Source organism: Dreissena polymorpha, chromosome 2 (genome assembly GCF_020536995.1).
Source record: "Dreissena polymorpha isolate Duluth1 chromosome 2, UMN_Dpol_1.0, whole genome shotgun sequence".
Classification (NCBI taxonomy): domain Eukaryota; kingdom Metazoa; phylum Mollusca; class Bivalvia; order Myida; family Dreissenidae; genus Dreissena; species Dreissena polymorpha.
Window position 1 is genome coordinate 15,987,727 of NC_068356.1, and position 23,449 is coordinate 16,011,175.

At 37.7% G+C, this 23,449-nt stretch overlaps 2 protein-coding genes and 1 long non-coding RNA gene across 4 annotated transcripts in view; 1 reads left to right on the forward strand and 2 right to left on the reverse strand.

The window, feature by feature from the left end:
• LOC127866025 (centrosomal protein 20-like) overlaps positions 1-7,922 on the reverse strand; it is a 16,648-nt gene extending 8,726 nt beyond the window's left edge. For both annotated transcript variants that reach the window (XM_052406261.1, XM_052406260.1), the window contains exons 1-4: positions 7,825-7,922; positions 2,554-2,751; positions 1,415-1,499; positions 218-339 (exon numbers count right to left, since the gene is read on the reverse strand). In XM_052406261.1, the coding sequence (XP_052262221.1) occupies positions 218-339; positions 1,415-1,499; positions 2,554-2,751; positions 7,825-7,852 (433 nt within the window). In that variant the 5' untranslated portion in view covers positions 7,853-7,922. The remainder of the gene's footprint in view (positions 1-217; positions 340-1,414; positions 1,500-2,553; positions 2,752-7,824) is intronic.
• LOC127866031 (uncharacterized) lies at positions 3,398-4,195 on the reverse strand. The gene is made up of 3 exons (XR_008042841.1): positions 3,982-4,195; positions 3,692-3,836; positions 3,398-3,546 (listed from the first exon to the last, which is right to left on the reverse strand). It is a non-coding gene; the product is annotated as an uncharacterized LOC127866031 (long non-coding RNA).
• An 18-nt stretch (positions 7,923-7,940) lies between the features above and the next one.
• LOC127865999 (nucleolar protein 11-like) overlaps positions 7,941-23,449 on the forward strand; it is a gene marked incomplete at its 3' end in the record, with an annotated part of 37,807 nt that continues 22,298 nt past the window's right edge. The window contains 6 exon segments of the mRNA XM_052406173.1: positions 7,941-8,094; positions 12,308-12,421; positions 14,195-14,251; positions 15,486-15,686; positions 17,477-17,621; positions 20,268-20,426. Coding sequence (XP_052262133.1) covers positions 7,963-8,094; positions 12,308-12,421; positions 14,195-14,251; positions 15,486-15,686; positions 17,477-17,621; positions 20,268-20,426 — 808 coding nt within the window.

Genomic DNA, 23,449 nt, shown 5'->3' on the forward strand with positions numbered 1-23,449 from the left:
GTTTTAATTGAATACCCAGAGTAGAAACAGCTATATGTAGATGTGTACCATAACAAGAGCATTATTGTACCCCAACCCCAATATTTGGGCTAGAAGTATAGCTCGGACTATTCTAATAGTCGAATGGATGATTACTTTACACACAAACAGTTCTACAGCTTTCACTTGGATCAAAGTTAATTCAAATACATAATTTTTTAGCCCTCTCCATGCCTACCCATTTCTTGTTCCAAATCATCAAGTAGTCTTGAACTTTGGCCTCTGTTCATCATGGCTGACCGTGTGCTTTTACCTCTGTTTCTGTCCATAAACTGGCCTATTAAACTGTACAGCAATGGTCTACAAAAAACAACAACCATTCTTATAAAGTATAAGACTTAATACCAGCTACCAATGAAAACAAAACAAATAACAATGTTATTGATAGATGTTATATATTAAATACAAATTAGAACTTGGTCCCAAAAGTGACTTAACATAATTTAACTCGTGAACATGGGATTCACATTAAAAAGTTGTCTTGCATTTCACAACTACATTGTAATTGATGATGACACATTTTAATTCAATTGCTTGAGAAATGTTTGTTACATAGAATAAAAAGTTTCGCTCTGCAAACTGAAGACATCTTCTGCTTCTTCCAATACAAAATGGCAAAGTTAAAGGGCATGGGTGACTGTCTCAGAAAGGTGGGTCACTGAGCACGAAAAAAATGCATTGCACATCTACACTTAACCCATTTATGCCTAGCGTCTAGAAAAAAGGCCTTTGCAAAAAGCGTTGACCCAGATGAGACGCTGCATGATGCGGTGTCTCATCAGGGTCTGCGCTATTTGCTTAAAGGAATTTCTGTAAGAAATAGTCTAAATATAGAAATAAATATACTAGACAGCTCTAATTTTCGAAATAAATTGATTCAATTTAGAAGGATGGGAGAGTCCACTAGGCATAAATGGGTTAATTAGTTCACATTTTTAAAGTTTACATTTTCTGACGCTTCCTTTATTCATCAGGTATTATTATATATAAATTTATCCAAGGACACATAAAACACTCACTCAATAATAAATATTATGAAAATTCCTGATTTATTCATAAGTGTCACTTATCTTCAGCTAAATAATCCTGAATAAGGCCATAAGGGAGAAAAATTGGCTTAAATTATATTCTGACACTGTTATTTTGGGAATATTCGGACACAGAATTTCTTTTAGGGTCCAAAAACTGAAGGGTAATTACAGTATTTAAATTTTAAATTCAATAGCCTAAGGAATGTAGTAGTTTGCTAAAAAAACTTCTAATACATTACGAAAACAGCCCAATTAAACAACCAAGCGACAGCGTCAATACAAAATGCCCAATTGGATAACTTTTGCTGTGGATATAAAAGAATTAACATTAATGTTTTACTTACACTTGTGAGCTATTTCTGTCTTCTTCAACATTCAGTTCTTCAGCTAGGAATCCTCTGTCAAGTGGTTGTTTTGGCTGGCCAGACTCTGCATGATATAAATAAGCACTCAACATTAACAGTACAGCAAGTGCCTGGATGACAAAAAATTGGTCAGAACAATGTATTTAATAATTGCCTTTTGATAAACGATTACTGGTAACTTTGCATTAAGTTGTGCACTGAGAGATGACTTCAGTTTATGTTTGGAAATTAATCCATCAAAACCAGATCTTTTATGACATCATAGAGAGTTACTCACAAAAATAGTTTAAACTGATTGGAAAAAATTGCATTAACAAGGTTTTACAACAGACTTATGAGAAAATTTTGCCCCATTACGAGACAGCCGTGCTTTTAATCAAACCTCCATCATTTTCAAACTCGACCCAGATATGAAGCAAACACTAACGCTCTACCACTACACCACCCAGGAATATTAGTTAACAGGGTAGTTAATACATCTTGGTAATACCCATTTGAGCAAAATTATTGATGAAAAGCCTTACAAACACTTTGTAATTTTTCTGATTATAAATGATGAAAATCTAAAAAGAACCAATATTAAAAATATGTTCTTAGTAAGCAGTGTTTTTTGGCTTCTTTATATATGATTAATGAATGATGAAATGAAATCTTTTTAGAATCTTGGACATTTTTTATATAATTATTATATTTCCAATCTATAAACAAGAGCCTTTAAAAGTCAGGACAGTTAATATTTACCTATGGACAGTCTGACAAAAGCCTGAGTGGACAAAACAATGTCGACTATGAATATGCATATTTCTATTAATAATAAATCATGATTCATCGCATCTAAAATCCTTTGGATCTGTAGAAGGCAGGTAATTTAGAACTATACTGGTACCGTTGCAATATCTATTTCAAAATATGGTGTTACCATATGTCTAACAAATCAGTTTTTCATTTATGATTTGTTTTATTTGACAAATTACCTCCCCAAAATGACAAAGAACATAATGCAAATACCTGTCAGAAACAAAGTAGCTACATGTATTAATGAATTTACTCAATGTTAGTGTGGTCAGCAAAAAACCCTAGACAAAACAGTGTTAAGTGGAAAAACACCATGATCTTACCTGCAACTAGGACAGACGCTGTGTATTTATATTTATTAAAGTCAAGATACTCTCTAATTAACTCATTGATGATCATGTTTTCATTGCTCAAGGGAGGTTTGGACTCCGTTTTGTCATCCAATGAATTGAAGACTTCTGCACGTATCCGAGCCTTGATCTGACCAAGTACACCCCTGTTTTCCAGCGTGTCTTTAATCACTGAAAGCAAAAACATTGCATGAATTGTCATTTGTATTTCATACTTAAAGGGGCTGTTTAACGTTTTGGTAAATTGACAAAATTAAAAAAAAGTTGATTCAGATTCGCAAATTTTGGTTTTTGTTATGACATGTTTGAGGAAATAGTTCTACTGACCATTTACCATGCTCTTAAATATCCATTATATGCATCTTTTGACGATTTGAAAACCCGAAAATTATAAAGTGGCGTGCGACGCGAAACGATTGAATAATTTGGAAAGTTCTGTTGTTGTAGTAATATTTTGGGAAACTACGAGGATTGCTTATATAGGTAAAAAAATACATCCCCCTAAGCATGAGCATGGATGGTTGAGTGGTCTACTAAGGCGGGAGACTTTTTACTCCAGGACTCCAGGGGTCAGTGGTTTGAGCCCTGATGAGTGCTACTTTTTTTCCTTTTTGACGATGCTGCGAAGCAGCTCGTCTAAGTTATCATACCACGAAAAAATTCTTCACAATGGCGACCTATGTAAAAGACCGAGCCAGTCCGATTGAGATAGCTCGATTTTTCTAATCGGCATACCTGGCTGATTATCATTGATAAAGGTATAGAAAGCTTAGCTATAAATAGGACAGCATATTCTGGGAAAAAGATTTAGCAAGGGCTGTTTATAAAACATGCATGCCCCCCATATGGGCTCTCAGTTGTAGTGACAGCCATTTTGTAAATATGTTTTTTGTCACTGTGACCTTGACCTTTGACCTAGTGACCTGAAAATCAATAGGGGTCATCTGCGAGTCATGATCAATGTACCTATGAAGTTTCATGATCCTAGCCATAAGCTTTCTTGAGTTATCATCGGTACAACATTTTACTATTTCGGGTCACTGTGACCTTGACCTTTGACCTAGTGACCTGAAAATCAATAGGGGTCATCTGCCAGTCATGATCAATGTACCTAACAAGTTTCATGATCCTAGGCATAAGCGTTCTTGAGTTATCATCCGGAAACCATTTTACTATTTCAGGTCACCCTGACCTTGACCTTTGACCGAGTGACCTCAAAATCAATAGGGGTCATCTGCGAGTCATGATCAATCTACCTATCAAGTTTCATGATCCTAGGCATAAGCATTCTTGTGTAATCATCCAGCAACCATTTTACTATTTCGGGTCACCGTGACCTTTACCTTTGACCTTGTGACCTGAAAATTAATAGGGGTCATCTGCGAGTCATGATCAATCTACCTATCAAGTTTCATGATCCTAGGCATAAGCATTCTTGAGTTATCATCCAGAAACCATTTTACTATTTCGGGTCACTGTGACCTTGACCTTTGACCTAGTGACCTGAAAATCAATAGGGGTCATCTGCGAGTCATGGTCAAACTACCTATCAAGTTTCATGATCCTAGGCATAAGCATTCTTGAGTTATCATTCGGAAACCATTTTACTATTTCGGGTCACCGTGACCTTGACCTTTGACCTAGTTACCTCAAAGTCAATAGGGGTCATCTGTGAGTCATGATCAATGTACCTATCAAGTTTCATGATCCTAGGCATAAGCGTTCTTGAGTTATCATCCGGAAACCATTTTACTATTTCGGGTCACCGTGACCTTGACCTTTGACCTAGTGACCTGAAAATCAATAGGGGTCATCTGCGAGTCATGATCAATCTACCCATCCAGTTTCATGATTCTAGGCATAAGCGTTCTTGAATTATCATCCGAAAACCATTTTACTATTTTGGGTCACAGTGACCTTGACCTTTGACCTGGTGACCTCAAAATCAATAGGAGTCATCTGCGAGTCATGATCAAAGTACCTATGAAGTTTCATGATCCTAGGCCTAAGCGTTCTTCAGTTATCATCCAGAAACCACCTGGTGGACGGACCGACCGACAGACATGTGCAAAGCAATATACCCCCTCTTCTTCGAAGGAGGGCATAATAATAGTTTGAAAACGTTAATTTTAAATCAGTTATATTCAATCCATTAAATGTTTAGAGATCAATTAAACAACTATGCATTTTCTGTATTGTATTTGACATTTGTCGTGATTCAGTAAATAAATTGCGAATTGAAACGTGTATAATTAACTTTTAACGCGATCATGCGTGTAAAGAAAACGAATTATTTCGAACCTGCAATTTGTAAACTTTGTAGCGACTATGGTATACAAACCGCATAATAGCCGTATGACATCTGTGAAACTTGCTCTTGTGCGTGCTTTCTCAATTTGCATATTTAATAAACTTTTCAAACAGAAATTACAGAGCCACATCAGTACACGTAATACTATGTTTGATAATTCATTCCTTTGTTTGATATTGTTTGCTGTTTTAAACACATATTAGGTCATATCGCGGTGAGTTAGTTAACCTAACCATGTGTTCATGGGCGAACTCACGTATTCAAGTGCTCTTACGACTATGTGCTCATACCTTTAAGGTTGCATAACATTATTTAAACATGGTACATGAAATAAACCTGAAATAATTTCCTTATTCAAATACTATGCATGGGGAAACATAAACAACAAACAAGTTACTGGAAAGCAAACGGTTTGCATAGTAGTAGGTTGCTAAATAAACTAAAGCAACAGGTTTATAGTACTGACTAGCAAACGGATTTCAGCAAATAGGTTTTATAAAACTGACTAGAGCTGTTAAATGAAACTAACCATGTATTGAAAAATCTACAGAAGTCATGACAAACTTATGTCACCCTAGGCTATAGTGTAAATCAATAATTTTGAACTTATGTTCAATTACTCAAGTCAGACGAGTGTACACATCGTTTAATATTAATGTTTCCTCCATATTTCCTTGTCTTATTGACTTATTATATATTATATAAAGATGTAAATATTATCATTCTCATATATGATGCTTACTTAAGTAAATTTTGCATGTAAAAACACTGTTGGGGATTTGTTTATGCCTTTAAGTGAACTGTCAAGTTTCTTCCGACTTAGCTATAGAAATTTAGGCCCCCAAGCCCCCACCCAGCTGGCTGTCAAGTTAGGATTTTTTTTAATAATGGGCATACTGCCAAATGTTCCCTCATGAAAGGGCCCACAGCACACATTCCCTCAATACAAAGAGCAGATGTGTTTTATTGCCCTTGATTAACAAGGGGATTTAAGCGCTCGCCAGTGGAGATGAGCCCCATGGCAATGTTTTCTTATCGCCTTGTACACACATCCCCGATCAGTTAATTACCCTTTGTGATCCTGAATGCTTCATCTATTGATGGTTGATATAACATATCTTTTGATAGGCCAAGAAAGATAAGCAGCAAACGGAAGCAACTGATACAGGAGGTCAAAAATCAAATAATGTTCAAAGTGAGAGGTAATATCGATAATCATCATTATTTGAAACAGCAAGTTTATTTGTCTAAGTCCAAGGCCCATTACTTTGTATAAAATCAAGAGAAAATGTCTAAGTCAAAGGTCAATAACTTTGCCAAGATCAATAGAGCGTAATGAAACTCATACTCCATCTGTAAGTCATGTAGGTAACTTCACACACCAAATAGTGGGTCAATATCATAAGCCGTTTGAAGTTTGAAAATAAGTCTGGAAAATAAAATGCAGGATGGACAAACAGACAAATAGTCCTACTGCTATATCCCACCCTACTAGGGGCATCAAAACCAGCTCAATATTTGAAAGAGTTGCTTTAAAAAAACACTCCGGAAAACATTTATTATAAAATATTTTTTTTATTTACAAGGCCCATAAATTCTCCAAAAATCAATGGACCGTAACGAAACTCAAACTCCATCTGTAAGTCACATCGGTAGACCAACACACCAAATAGCAGGCTAATATCTTAAATCGTTTTGAAAATATGTCTGTGTAATGAAATGCCGGACGCACAATCCGACTGCTATATGCCACCCTACCAGGCTGGGGCATCCAAACCAGCTCAATATCTGAAAGAGTTGCGAAAAAAACCACTCCGGATAACGTTTATAATAAAAATAGAATTTTTAATTACAAGGCCCAAAACGAATTTCACACTTCATCTGTAGGTCATGCAGTTAGACTCACATACCAAACATCTGCTAAATATGTGAAAGCATTGCGTATAAAACCTCCAGAAAACGGTCATTATAGAGAACATTTCTTAGTCCAATCTAATGTCAGAGTTGTAGATTATTGTGAACAGATTGTTTATCTGTGTTAATGATCGTGAAAGTTAAAATGTGTAGTAGAAAATAAAAATTTAATTAGGAATTTAATTTCAAACTTGAGAGGTTTGCATTCATAGAGAAAATACTATTACGGTTGTATGTCAGTCATACTTTATATAACATTTCTTAATAAAAGTCTTTTATTGTGAAAGTTTGCTTTCCTTCTTTATCAAACATCATAAATATTTGAAATCTATTAAAAGCTTTAAACATTGAATTTCACACCCATGTTTAAAGCTTTATACTTCAGAAAAGTGCTGATTTACTTGTTATATTCCATTAATTAATATCACAAAATAAGTTTTTTAAGCATAAAAATTCATATTGAAAAGTGCCAAATTCAAAAAAATATAAATTTGGGCGGGAAGACCCCTCCTTCACCCTCCCCGGTTGGGCCTACCAGTGAAAAATTTCATGTACGGCCCTGCTTAATGTTGCGTACAGTAAAGAGATAATATCAAAAGCAACATTTTAGCAAATTGAGTTGGCATGGATGTTGGATACCCATGTTTTTGACTCAATAGGGTCTAGTCAACAAACATCTTTTCTTTGATTGCTATAAAGGATAAAATCCCTTTATTATTCATTTAATTTGAAGTTGACGTTCTGTGATAGTCATTTTCAATCATATGCCTTTGATTTTGGATGATCATCCAAATCCCTATCATTAACACTGTCATGATACATTGTTAAATAACAACATTTATGACATTTGGATGATACACAAGTCGCAACTTGCAAGAACCTGTGTTTTAGTCTGGAAACGCATCATTTTAAAATAAAACTAGACACAAAGATTCTGATATGTTAATAAGTAAATCAATGAATAACTGGGGATCGAAACTGATTAACATGAAGAAATACAATACAATTTTATTGCAAACCTTCTTTCAATTCTTGCGTTGAAGACATTGTTGATGCTAGTTCGTATAAGTCCGACGCGATTCGTCGGTTTACGGAATAATGACATTCCTCGCATACGGATAAGTTCGGTAAAATTCGTGATACTACCAAGTTCCAAAATGGCTGCGCCCATGGACAGCATTGCTTTTTGCAAGATTGTTAACGAACCTAGTTTTGTTTCCGTCAAACCAGGTTTTAATGAAAGTTCTATTATTGTTTCGAGCAAGGGAAAGTCTTGTGATGTTTATGCGGTAAGGACATTTAATTGGAACGCTTATTTTAAGTAAATGTTTGGAACAGAACATAATTTCGCGAACTGACACTCTTTCTACTTGTAGTCTTGTTCACATTTAACTACATGAGTGTTACTTTTTAGGAAGGGGTTTATTTTCTAGGACGTCTAATCGATTAAAATGTATTTCCCGTCATTCCCAGATATTTACTGATAAAGACTTGGTCTACTTTATATACACGAGTGACGTCAAACGCACCTGCAAAGTTTAGACTCCGCCCACTGGTTGGCGAAAAGAGGTGGAATTCATATAAGCGCATATAGAGAAGGTTGACATAATCATCGTTTTTATTGATAATCATGAACTGTATCAAATATAATGTTACTATTTATGTCTGAATAAAACATAAGCATGCGTGGAAATTCATTTTTGGAATGATTATATTGTTGTTATTATTTGTTTTTACTAAAATCGAGCTCCGGAGTGGAACTCTGTATGTGGTTACCACAAAAATCTCTACTAAACGCATCTTCACGTCCATTTAAGATACACAATTTCAGGAATAGAAATTCTTTTAGAATAAATTAAATTTAATGAAAGAACACAAATAAGGATGAAAACAAACAACAAATAGATCGCTTTTTGTTCGCAACATATAGTAACTGATTTTAACCTTAATATATCTGTACAAACTTACATTGTTACACAACAAATAAATTCATAAAACTAATTGTTTTATTTAATGGTGCACACCAAATTTGACATTTTTGTTTCAGCATTTCTAACCGTGTTCAATTGCACCCTTGTTCGTCACAAGCATATTATCTCATTATGATCGGAGACTGCCCAGACAATTACACAGAAAACATGCCGGTGTCAATAACATAGGGACCTATACTTTAATTGGGTCCCTGCATAGACCACATGTGGCAGACTTTATGATACCTCCATGTCATCTCTTGGCATATTGAGCAGTCATATTGAGCAAGCCCAATATTAAAGCGAAAATACGTAGCATTTGCTTTAATAAATAATTTTACATATTAAAAAAAGAAGATATTTGTTCGAAACGGATTATTGGGAACATGTGTATCTATATGTTAGCCAGTTTAATCATAATAATACAGTGCTTTATAACTTTAAATTTAAAATATTGTGCAATATTACTGCTACACAATTGTTGTATTTAACGCGGGTACCAGCAAATGTCAACTCGGCAATTTAGTGTAAAGATTGTACGTTCTTGCAGTGCACGTAACACCATCATGAAACCAAGCAATCACAATGGATGAACAATATTTGCGTAAAATAAATTAAATAAATATATATATATTTATCATAAAATGCTAGATTGTTACATGCATCACTCCTTATTACTTGTTAAGAGATTTCAATATACATGCAAAGACAGTTCAATTTGCACAAGATGCAGGTTTTATTTCCATTTGTATATTAAAATGTATTAATATTGTAATTCAATGGAAACGAAACGGAAATTCATTCTATGGAAAAGAAAATTACCACAACATTTAACGATTGTAATGTATTCCTTTTTTATGGCTTTGTTTTATAATTGTATAAATGCGCCTCTTATAATACACTTTCGGTCGCTGATGAACAATAACAATATCCACACCGTTTATAGTTATAATCAAATTAATATATGTTTTATAAGTTTTGAAATATCATTTTTTTAAAGTCTTACCTTACAAAAGAATACGACTAATTTATTGTTTTGTTGTGTGGTATTGTCAGTAATAAGTCTTCCGACCACGTTTACTCTGATGCTAATAACTAATTTGTATTTTATAAAGAGGAAATTATATATATGAATATACATTTATTGGTACTAAATATGATATATTTGCACTATTGTTTAAGAGTTGTAATGTTTATTTCGGATTTTTTATCGTTTAATTGACTAAACAAAAGCCCTTTAAACATGTTTTACGTGACTGTAACTAGTGTTTTTGCCAACCAGTCAGTGCGCATGCGCGGAAAATCCCAAATGTAAACAATAACAATTAACTCGTCTATAGGACTAGGAGGGCTCTAGTCCATATAAACGGACTCCCAGAGCCTTTGATAAGTTTTGCTATGGCGGCTCTGGGAGTCCATATGCACCCCTTTATAAACATGGGTGCAGTTCAGCGCAGCCAATCCGTGCGCTTCACTAAACAGACGTCGTTTGAGACAAATTGAGGAAAATAATGAATAAACTTCATAAACATGTTAAATTTACCTGAATGGCAACCTACGGATGTTATCCTTTGCATGTACCCTATAAAAACACGACAATGTTTCAACACACTTTTCTCGCTGATATGTTTATGTTTAAATTTGAAACAGTGTATTCTGTATCGTATACCACATCGTTATCGACTTTATAGGCTGGAGCACGTCATAACCCGACGTGCAAAATATTGGTGTACTGCGACCTAACCAATATTGGGTCAATTTTCCAATATGGCGGATACAGCGTACAAAACAAAACTTAAGTCAATAAAATCAATTATTTCTTGCTTGAATGGTACCATTTGGATGAGTTTGTGGTTTAGATAGGTAAACTTTAATAAGTTCTTGCAGTTTCAGTGTTCCTTAACCCTTGCATTGTTGATAACATTTTGCACCCATGGACAAGAGAGAGCGCATTGCAACTATAAGCAGCCCATTGGGCTATAAAGTTTAGAGTTGAATTATTGCAACTAGGAGGGCTCCAGTCATCAATTATGCTTTCTCCTGAGCCTTACTTCCTAACAATTACATCAAGAGTGGAATAATTTTCTTCATAATTAAAGGCTACTTTCAAACACTGAATAAAAACATGTTTCGCATGAATGGGTTTTTATGCCCCCGAAGGAGGGCATATAGTGATCGGACTGTCTGTCTGTTCGTCACACTTTGCGTTTAGGTTTCAAAAAATGCTCATAACTTTTGTCGCTTCAGATAGCAATTTCATATTTGGGATGCATGTGTATATGGACAAGGCCTTTCCATACGCACACAAATTTTGACCCCTGTGACCTTGACCTTGAACTTAGGGTCCGCGTTTAGGTTTTGAAATCTGCGTTTAGGTTTCAAAAAAAGCTCATAACTCTAACAAGTGTTTATAGGGGGCATAAGTCATCCTATGGTGACATCTTTTGTTCAAAATAAAATTAACATAACTTGACTGCACATGCAAATCAGGGACAACTCTTTCCGCTTTTAAGGTAGCGCACCTCTAATGGTCACATATCCAAATATAATCTAATTAATTATTTTCTTAATCAGCATCATTTCACTGAACTACATGCAAATTTGTAGGTAGGCTTTCCATGCTTTTTAAAAAAATATACAGATTTTTTCAAAACCACCCCCACGCTCGGCTTTTGTCCAGTTTATTTTCACCCCTGGGGTATATAAAAGTTCCATAATTCATTCAAATTTCCAAATATGGGCATGCAGTTGGTGTGTACAGATGCTGTAAAGGTGTTTAAAGTTTAAACAAGATGAAATAAGTATTCTTTTACAGACATTTATTTTTTTACAAATTTTTATCTATGGAAGAGCGCCATGAAATGTAAGTGATTTCAGCAAAGTAAAAATTGGGTCGGTTAAAAACAAAGTGTCATAAAATTCAAAATAGTATCATTTAAGTCATATTTTAAACTTAGTTTTTATAGAAACACTATATACAGCAAAAATACCAAGAACTAGACAGATTTACCGTTTACTTTTTGAAATAAAAATAAAAATGCAACATGCATGGTTCGTATTTTCAACAGTAAATCACCCAATTTCGCCATAACGTTGTTTTAATTTTAATAATTGAAGAATGTTCATAAAAATTGCAACATATTTAACAATAAATATAGCTTATATGCCATATTAAATCAAATTACGTTAGAAAATAAATAAAACGCGTCGCAAAAAAAGTATACGTCGTCGGCAGGATTCGAACCTGCGCGGGAATTTCCCAAAAGATTTCTAGTCTATCGCCTTAACCACTAGGCTACGGCACCTAATAGTAGGCTCTTCAACCTTCGAAGAAATCGCGGGAAATCATTAGAGGTGCGCTACCTTAAGGAATTTTTCAAGAAGAAGTCCCTTGTAAATAACAATCATATTTAGGCAGGAAGTGTTCCTGGACTGCACAATCCAATCTGGGTCTACACTTTACTCTCATGCATTATAAAACTTTTTTTTTCATAGTGATGCTGTTTTAAAATCATATTTTACATTTTTTTAGTTAGCTGATCAGAAACTTGTGAAGAGTTGGTCGCTCAGACATGGCATTAAAATTTCCAGTCCTGTCCTTTGGGATTCACAGAAAGAAAAATTCTTCTGTGTCTCCAATAACCAAGTAAGTTGTTTAAATCACTGTTGTTTACATTTTTGTTCAAGAGTTGTATATTGCTTTTATGTACTGATTGACCATTTTAACATCTACAGTACAGCCAATGCGGAACAAACATAATTCTCGGTCACGCCATCGCCAGAACATTAGTACTCGGCGGCCACGTCGTGTGTTCACGCAGCGTCTTGCCGAGGCACGCAGCATCGTTCCCCGCGCAATGACGATGGGTCTGTATTCACCTTGCGTACTTTCGCGGCTTAATCCCCGCATGCATACGCGTAATACATGTAATATCACGTCCTCAAATATATTCGACAGTGAATGCGCCCTAACAAATGATCATTGAATAATAACGCACAACTGTAAATCTTTCCTTCGATTCTCAAATGAGCATTATTCAATTTGTAATCCGAAGCACACTTCCGAATTATAATGCTAACACTACATTAACAATCAAATTCTAGCATCAAATAAACTGTGCTTTATCCTTTGTCTCAATAAAAAGCGCGCACAAATTATGCAGTTATGTAGAATGTCACATGGAAAGTGTGGGTGTATTTTGTGTTGTATAAAAACATGAACATCACGTCAGGCGGTTTACGCGTGTTCAGTGGAAAAAAAACCCGCCCTGATTGGAAGTTATTTCATCACATCTTTAAATAGAAACAAATGCCAAAATTTATTTGACACTTAAGAAAAATGGCGAATGTTTATTTTCTTGAAATTCTTGAGAACTTTTATCGTAAATATTTACCAGAATTTGCTTTAAAACTGGAATATACCACAGAAGGGAATCCGTTTTTTTTTTGGTATATATTCTATTATAGCTTATATAAAAAAAAAATAAAAAAATACGGGATTCCCTCCTGTGGAATATACGGGATTATTGGGTAATGAGTAGCGACGGGAAAAATAGTAAGTATGCAGTAATAGATACATTAAATTAATTATGATTTTAAATATTATTAAAATTGTTTTTTTAAAATTTATTGAATAACCAATCATTTTTAGAAGATTTTTAACCAGGTTTTCCGAAGGAAAAAACTGGTTATTAGATTGGCGAATTCGGGCGGGCTGGCTGGCTGGCGGGCTGGCGGAACAAGCTTGTCCGGGCCATAACTATGTCGTTCATTGTCAGATTTTATAATCATTTGGCACATTTGTTCACCATCATTGGACGGTGTGTCGTGCGAAATAATTACGTCGATATCTCCAAGGTCAAGGTCACACTTTGAGTTCAAAGGTCAAAAATGGCCATAAATGAGCTTGTCCTGGCTATAACTATGTCATTCATTGTGAGATTTTAAAATCATTTGGCACATTTGTTCACCATCATGGGACGGTGTGTTGCACGAAAGAATCACGTCAATATCTCCAATGTCAAGGTCGCCACGACTAAAAATAGATTCAAAAAAAAAAAAACTTACAAAGGGGGTTAATTTTGTTTGTTCATTTCAAAAGTTCAGTTTGAGTTTTCTCCCTTTATCAGATTTTTTTTTTCACAATGAAAACCTGGTTTTTCTGACAATTTTGTCCCTTGTTTATTTTATGATGCGGATTGACTCGTCGTCATATCGCGGCTTGCCTCGGCGGACAGATGCGAAGCATCGCTGCCAAATGCAATGTGCCGCCGCATACTGACGCGGCTTCAACGGCCGACTCGGCTTGGACTCGTTGCGCGAAATATGTTTGTTCCGCGTTGGCTGTACTGTAACTGTTTGTTGAAATCTGCACCAATATAAAGCATTATGCAATCAAATGACATTCTGGCTATTTCAGGATGTTCACACTTGGAATAAAGACACACCAGACTTTGATAAGTCAAAGAAAAGACATGTAAGCTGATTTTGAATTTTTATGTTTCCAAAAGTAGACATATAGTTTTCAACTTTCCTCTCTGTCAGTATGTCCGCATTTTTGGTCTTTGTTGTCAACCAGTTTTGATCTGATCATCAAACTTTCTGAAAATGTTTATTAGGTCAAAATGAGGGCCAAGTTTAGTAACCAGCCAACGCTCATCAGGATGTCTGTAAAAAAATCCTGTCTTGGCCGTAACTTTGCCGTATACATGTATGTTGGATGAATTGTAAAGTTTATTAGGTCAAAATGGGGGCCAAGTTTAGTAACCAGCCAACGCTCATCAGGATGTCTGTAAAAAAATCCTGTCTTGGCCGTAACTTTGCCGTATACATGTATGTTGGATGAATTGTAAAATAATTTGTCACAAATGTAAACCATCATAAATTGAGGTATTGCATGTAACGCCTTCTTCCATTACTCAAAGTTCATGGTCAGACATATTCTTCAAAGGCCAAATTTAGGCATAAAAAGCTTAACATTTATTTTTTCAATCACAACTTTGCCATTTATTGAAGGATTAAAAACATAAATATTTCATAAAATGACATGTGTCATGTAACACTTGCTTGTCAATTATCATGCAGCTTTTAAAATAACTTATGACTAATGACCTCGTTGAATAGATAGCATGTCTAGTGTTACACAAGTCTTCTTCTTACCTCAAGGTCAAGGTCACACTAAGAGGTCAAATGTAAAATTTGGCAATAAAACAGCTTGTTATTGACAAAAGGGGAGTTTTTAGGCAAAGCTGAAATGTGAGGCATCATTATGGAAACATTTTTTCTTCATTAAGTGAATGCCTTTGATACACAATGGACAGTTAGACAAAGATTTTGACATAATTGTTTAAATTTGCATTCTGCGATAGGGTTGTTAGCACTGATAGGAAGAAAAGATTCATGTTCAAGTTGTTATTTCATGTTAGTTTTAACTTTTATGACAACCTTATTACGCCCATTTTAACTCATTTTTAATGAATTACATTGTTGATTGATTTAATATTTTTGAGCACATTTTGTATTTATAAGTGTTTCAATGTAGAAAATAGTTTTTTTTGAAACTGTAGGGATTGTAAAACTTTGTTAACTGTATGTGATTACCATTTGTAAACAACTAAAATCTATTTGTACATTCTTGAAATGCTATATTATATATTTAGGCATTAAATGCATGCAAAAATGTTCCAATAACTTGCTGCATGTTTTAACAGTCATCCACACAAATACACGAGCTGATGCTAACCGGTGAAAATGAGCCTGTGATACTCTACTGCAATGGTGTTGTGGACTTTGTGACAAACATAAAAACAGACCACAGTGATGGACCATTAAAGCCTTTAGAACAGATTCTGTGGTCACAGGTTGCAAGTCTGGATTCCAGGCTGGTTGTGCTGTTTGTTGCAAATTGTGAGGTAAGGAAAAAATGATAGTATTTGTTTGATTATATTAAAGCATTCCAATATGTATGTTTTATACACATACTATTTCCTGGGAATTATATCTTTTTATATAAAAAAACATGTATTTTACAAGTAACACTATTGTAAGTTTTATAGATCTTATATTAGATGGCTTGCCAGCTGATCTGAACAAGTTTTACAAAATATATAAATGGTGAAAAGTGAGATTAGTATCTTAAATTGTACATCCTTTTGTTTGATCGCTAATTGTTTATATTCTTAGATATCCTTTGTTTTCCAAGAGTTAAGGACATATTAATCAGCGGCTGATAGAATCAGTATGATGGACCTATTCTCATATAAGCCTCTTTTTGGGAAAATTAGGCTTAATGCATGAGTGTAAAGAATCGTCTCAGTCCACACAGGCTAAGCAGGGATAACACTTTCCGCTTTGATGGTATTGTTCTTTTTAAAAAAGTATCGTACTATCCAATTTAGGCGGAAAGTATGTTTGCAGATAAGTGCTAATCTGGTATGATATTTTACGCTCATACATTAAGCCCAGTTTTCCCAGAATGATTCTCATTTTGTGAGCCTACCTGAGATTGAAGTTCTTGTGGTGTGCCATTGTGTGAGTGGCTCTTGTCCTTGTGTGTGGTCTATAGTCAACAAGTTGCTTCAAGGAACATGTCTACCTATAACGTTTAGCAGATCTTTATGACACTGAACTGGAATGATCTTTGGGTGACCGTCTTAAAAATTGATTTTTGTTGCAGCCTGCTGCATTTATAGGTCACCAGAGCTTAAAATACTAAGATATTTAAAGTGGAAGCATCTCTTAAAGCACAAGACTTAGAGGTTTGGTATATTAATGTATAATCTTAACATTGTTATCTGCAAAGCTTAATCAAGATATGCCCCTGGGATGAACAATGTACGGCCTTGGGGTGACTTGTTAACCTTGAATGAACATGTATATAGTGAAAACTTTCATCTTCTCATCTTTAACCCCATAAACCTCAGGATTAATGTTTGTGTGTAAAATTATTTAGTAGTCCTCAACAAAGCTTGTTCAAATCGTACCAAAACGGTCAAAATATTCCTTATATGTATGCAGTGAACACCCAGAGGCTTTTGTGTGTGTTTAACACTGTAAAGTGGTTCCCTAAATTAATTCAACTCATTCCCTGTCATTTGTTTTCCTCAAATAAATAATAGTGAAAACTTAAAATCTCCTGTGAAGCAAGGCCCACAGTTTTTTTTTTACTGTAAAACATGGTGTAACATGTTTTGTAACAGTGTAGTTGTCCTATGCCAAAATTTGTTTAAATTATGACAGACAGGTCAAAATTTGGCCAACTCTGTGGGAACTTACTTTGCTTGTATGCTTGTAGTTATGACATGAAAATGTTCGTGTCAACTAAAATATCAAGTTTACAGCCTATAAGTTGTTATTAAGAAACATACAATAGTCCTCTGCAAAGTTTCTTTAATATGCACTTGAGACCAAAACTGGGAACACCCCAGTGGTCAAATGGTAGACTTAAATAGAAAAAATGTCTTAAAATCTTCTCTTCAGCAACAACATCCGGAGATTGGCTATTTAATATGTCACTACATTTGTTGGTCTTTCACCAAATTAAAAAAACAAACAAACTTGAAATAATGCTCCAAGATATCCTGCCCATGGGTATTACGATTTTTGACAATTTTCTAACTAAGATCACTCTAGTACATGTATCACAATGTATATTCTTTTGAGAAATTTAGGGCCATCATGGTCCTCTTCTTATATTTTGCAGGCTGGTTACAAGCTTTACAGAGTATGTTATGAACATGACAGTTGGCAATCAGTTTGTTCTGATATTCCAAAACCTACTGAAGAGTCATCCCTGATATCTGTGGACAGTTATACAACAGACACCTTTGTAACAGCAACTTTTCTATGTAAGTTAAATTTTCTGAAGAAACGTAAAACAAATGATTTTATCAAACTACCCCCGGTATTACCTTGCTGCACTGTTCTGCTTTTTATTGCCCCCATTGGATGGCATATATAGTAGTAAGGCTGTCTGTCCATCCCTCTGGCATTTTGTTGCCAGAGTTTTTTCCTTAACTCTTTGAGATATTTACCTGATTTATGGTAAGCAAGTTTTCTTGCCTGGTTATCTGATTAAGTTTGAGTTTCGTACCTGCTTATTGCCTTTTTGCAAAGTTATGGGCCATGTACTTAAATATGTTCTAAAATAACTGTTTTTGGGAAAAAAATGCTTCAAGATAATTACATGTGTTGTACCTGAGTTTTGGTATGTGAGTCTACCTGCATGAGTTATTGATCAAGTTCGAGTTTCATTACGGTCCATTGACTTTTGGCGAAGTAATGTGCCTTGGACTTAGAAATTTGCTCTACAAAAACTATTTTAAGGAATTTATTGCTAAACACTTGCAGATATTTACCTGATTTTTGATTTGTGAGTCTTCTTCTAAACTCACACATGAATTTTGAGTTTGGTGCTGGCCAATTGATTTACTACTAAGTTACGGGCCTTGGACTCAGCAATTTTCATGAAAATAACACTCTTCAAGAACTTTGGCTAAAGTTTTTCAGATACTTACCTGATTTTTAGCTCATCTATTTTTTGAAAAAAAAATATGAGCTATTGTCATCACCTTGGCGTCGGCGTCGGCGTCCGGTTAAGTTTTGCCTTTAGGTCCACTTTTCTCAGAAAGTATCAATGCTATTGCATTCAAACTTGGTACACTTACTTGCTATCATGAGGGGACTGGGCAGGCAAAGTTAGATAACTCTGGCGTGCATTTTGACAGAATTATGTGCCCTTTTTATACTTAGAAAATTGAAAATTTTGGTTAAGTTTTGTGTTTAGGTCCATTTTATTCCTTAAGTATCAAAGCTTTTGCTTTCATACTTGCAACACTTACTAACTATCATAAGGGGACTGTGCAGGCAAAGTTATGTAACTCTGACTGGCATTTTGACAGAATTATGTGCCCTTTATATACTTAGAAAATTGAAAATTTTGTTATGTTTTGTGTTTAGGTTCACTTTATTCCTACAGTATCAAAGCTATTGCTTTCATACTTGCAACACTTGTTAACTAACATAAGGGGACTGTGCAGGCAAAGTTATGTAACTCTGACTGGCATTTGGACGGAATTATGGGCCCTTTATACTTAGAAAATTGAAAATTTGATTAAGTTTTGTGTTTTGGTCCACTTTACCCCTAAAGTATCATAGATATTGCTTTCATACTTGGAACACTCGCAAACTATCATATGGGTACAGTAAAAGGACAAGTTGCATAACTCTGGTTGTCATTTTTACGGAATTATGGCTCTTTTTTGACTTAGTAACTTTGAATATATGGTTAAATTTTGTGTTTCGATCCACTTTACTTCTAAAGTATCAAGGCTATTGCTTTAAAACTTTAAATACTTTCATGCTATCATGAGGTTACTGTACCTGGCAAGTTGAATTTTACCTTGACCTTTGAATGACCTTGACTCTCACAGTCAAATTATTAAATTTTGCTAAAATTGCCATAACTTCTTTATTTATGATTAGATTTGATTGATACTTTGACAAAACTACTCTTACCTGACAGACCACAATAGACACCACCCAAACCATCTCCTGTGCCCTCCCCCGTGCCCTCCCCCCCCTCCCCCCACCCCCCCCAAATCCTCCCCCGCCCTAAATTTTTTTTTTTTTTTTAGATCATCTCACAAATGACCACCACACCCTCACACTTTACCCCCCCCCCCCCCCCACCCCCAAATTATTTTTTTTGAAACCGTTAAAAAACACAAATATTTATTTTTATTATTTTATTTTTGAAATACCGTCCAAACATCGCACCCAAGAATCCCCTCCCCCCCCCCCCCCCCCCCCCCCCCCCCCGATTTTTTAAAATATTTTTTTTGCATTTTTTTTCCGCATTTTTGGAAGATAATTTAATAAATGTCCACACCCCCACACTATACACCCCTCTTCACTCCACCCCTCCCTCCTTTGTGATTGAAATTGAGAGTCCCTTCACCTTTAAAAAGAAAACAGATGAGCGGTCTGCACCCGCAAGGCGGTGCTCTTGTTGGTGTTTGAATCTACCTGCATCAATCTCAGATCAAGGTACAGTTTTTTTTCACGTATGTGAAGTTTTTAGACAAAGTGAGGGGGCATCTGTGTCCTATGGACAGCTGTCTTGTTATTTTCATTTTGCTGCCATTCAGGAACTTTCAATTCTAGAAAGTTGAATTATTTTGTGATGGTATTTGTTGTTCAGATGTGATAAGTAGTGGTTAAAATAAATACAAAATTTATCAGCTATATAAAACTTATGACATTGTCATTCAGCTTTGGTATTAATAATCTTTGCATACTGAAAGGTGAAGCAACATGTTGCACATTTTGTTATCATCGTTGTACATTTTATTTAAAAGATCAAGGAGTTTAAAAAAAAAAATTCAGCACTTGATGGAAAATTGAGAAATGCTTTTAAGAGTAAAAAATAGCACACTTGTTAAATAAATCTTGAACTATATGATGTTGACTTAACCTGCTAATGTATTGTACAGGGTTGAATGGTAAGTTGACACAGACCACAGTGCAAGGAGATACAGTCAGACACACCAGCCTGTCCCACACAATCCGTGGTTGCGAAGGAGATAGTGTTGCTATGGTGGGGCTGGATGAAATACATGTGGCTTTTGCTGGCATAACCAGAGGCAGTGAAAGTACGTGCAATTCATGAATACAAAAACAGTAGTGAGATTCCTGGCATACACTGAATTCACATGAACCTTGGTCTGGGAACACTAGGCTTCATGGGTCTGGGAACACTGGGCTTCATGGGTCTGGGAACACTGGGCTTCATGGGTCTGGGAACACTGGGCTTCATGGGTCTGGTAACACTGGGCTTCATGGGTCTGGGAACACTGGGCTTCATGGGTCTGGGAACACTGGGCTTAATGGGTCTGGGAACACTGAGCTTCATGGGTCTGGGGACACTGGGCTTTATGGGTCTGGGAACACTGAGCTTCATGGGTTTGGGAACACTGGGCTTCATGGGTCTGGGAACACTGGGCTTCATGGGTCTGGGAACACTGGGCTTCATGGGTCTGGGAACACTGGGCTTCATGGGTCTGGGAACACTGGGCTTCATGGGTCTGGGAACACTGGGCTTTATGGGTCTGGGAACACTGGGCTTCATGGGTCTGGGAACACTGGGATTAATGGGTCTGGGAACACTGGGCTTCATGGGTCTGGGAACACTGTGCTTAATGGGTCTGGGAACACTGGACTTCATGGGTCTGGGAACACTGGGCTTCATGGGTCTGGGAACACTGGGCTTAATGGGTCTGGGAGCACTGGACTTCATGGGTCTAGGAACACTGGGCTTCATGGGTCTGGGAACACTGGGCTTCATGGGTCTGGGAACACTGGGCTTCATGGGTCTGGGAACACTGGGCTTCATGGGTCTGGGAACACTGGGCTTCATGGGTCTGGGAACACTGGGCTTAATGGGTCTGGGAACACTGGGCTTCATGGGTCTGGGAACACTGGGCTTCATGGGTCTGGAAACACTGGGCTTCATGGGTCTGGGAACACTGGGCTTCATGGGTCTGGGAACACTGGGCTTAATGGGTCTGGGAACACAGGGCTTCATGGGTCTGGGAACACTGGGCTTCATGGGTCTGGGAACACTGGGCTTCATGGGTCTGGGAACACTGAGCTTCATGGGTCTGGGAACACTGGGCTTCATGGGTCTGGGAACACTGGGCTTCATGGGTCTGGGAACACTGGGCTTCATGGGTCTGAGAACACTGGGCTTCATGGGTCTGGGAACACTGGGCTTCATGGGTCTGGGAACACTGGGCTCCATGGGTCTGGGAACATTGGGCTTAATGGGTGTGGGATCACTGGGCTTCATGGGTCTGGAAAAATTGGGCTTCATGGATATGGGAACACTGAGCTTAATGGGTCTGGGAACAATGGGCTTCATGGATCTGGGAGCACTGGGCTTCATGGGTCTGGGAACACTGGGCTTCATGGGTCTGGGAACACTGAGCTTCATGGGTCTGGGAACACTGGGCTTCATGGGTCTGGGAACACTGGGCTTCATGGGTCTGGGAACACTGGGCTTCATGGGTCTGGGAACACTGGGCTTTATGGGTCTGGGAACACTGAGCTTCATGGGTCTGGGATCACTGGGCTTCATTGGTCTGGGAACACTGGGCTTCATTGGTCTGGGAACACTGGGCTTTATGGGTCTGGGAACACTGGGCTTCATGGGTCTGAGAACACTGGGCTTCATGGGTCTGGGATCACTGGTCTTCATGGGTTTGGGAACACTGGGCTTCATGGGTTTGGGAACACTGGGTTTAATGGGTCTGGGAACACTGGGCTTCATGGATCTAAGAACACTGGGCTTCATGGGTCTGGGAACACTGGGCTTCATGGGTCTGGGAACACTGAGCTTCATGGGTCTGGGAACACTTGGCTTCATGGGTCTGGGAACACTGGGCTTAATGGGTCTGTGAACACTGGGCTTAATGGGTCTGGGAACACTGGGCTTCATGGGTCTGGGAACACTGAGCTTAATGGGTCTGAAAACACTGGGCTTCATGGGTCTGGGAACACTGGGCTTCATGGGTCTGGGAACACTGGGCTTCATGGGTCTGGGAACACTGAGCTTCATGGGTCTGGGAACATTGGGCTTCATGGGTCTGGGAACACTGGGCTTTATGGGTCTGGGAACATTTGGCTTCATGGGTCTGGGAACACTGAGCTTCATGGGTCTGGGAACATTGGGCTTCATGGGTCTGGGAACACTGAGCTTCATGGGTCTGGGAACATTGGGCTTCATGGGTCTGGGAACACTGGGCTTCATGGGTCTGGGAACACTGGGCTTCATGGATCTGGGAACACTGGGTTTCATGGGTCTGGGAACACTGGGCTTCATGGGTCGGGGAACACTGAGCTTCATGGGTTTGGGAACACTGAGCTTCATGGGTCTGGGAACACTGGGCTTCATGGGTCTGGGAACACTGAGTTTAATGGGTCTGGGAACACTGGGCTTCATGGGTCTGGGAACACTGGGCTTAATGGGTCTGGGAACACTGGGCTTCATGGGTCTGGGAAACTGAGCTTCATGGGTCTGGGAACACTGGGCTTCATGGGTCTGGGAACACTGGGTTTCATGGGCCTGGGAACACTGGGCTTCATGGGTCTGAGAACACTGGGCTTCATGGGTCTGGGAACACTGAGCTTCATGGGTCTGGGAACACTGGGTTTCATGGGTTTGGGAACACTGATCTTCATGGGTCTTGGAACACTGGGCTTCATGGGTCTTGGAAAACTGAGCTTCATGGGTCTAGGAACACTGGGCTTAATGGGTCTGGGAACACTGGTCTTCATGGGTCTGGGAACACTGGGCTTCATGGGTCTGAGAACACTGGGCTTCATGGGTCTGAGAACACTGAGCTTCATGGGTCTGGGAACACTGAGCTTCATGGGTCTGGGAACACTGGGCTTCATGGGTCTGGGAACACTGAGCTTCATGGGTCTGGGAACACTGGGCTTCATGGGTCTGGGAACACTGGGCTTCATGGGTCTGGGAACACTGAGCTTCATGTGTCTGGGAACACTGGGCTTCATGGGTCTGGGAACACTGGGCTTCATGGGTCTGGAAACACTGAGCTTCATGGGTCTGGGAACACTGGGCTTCATGGGTCTGGTAACACTGGGCGTTATGGGT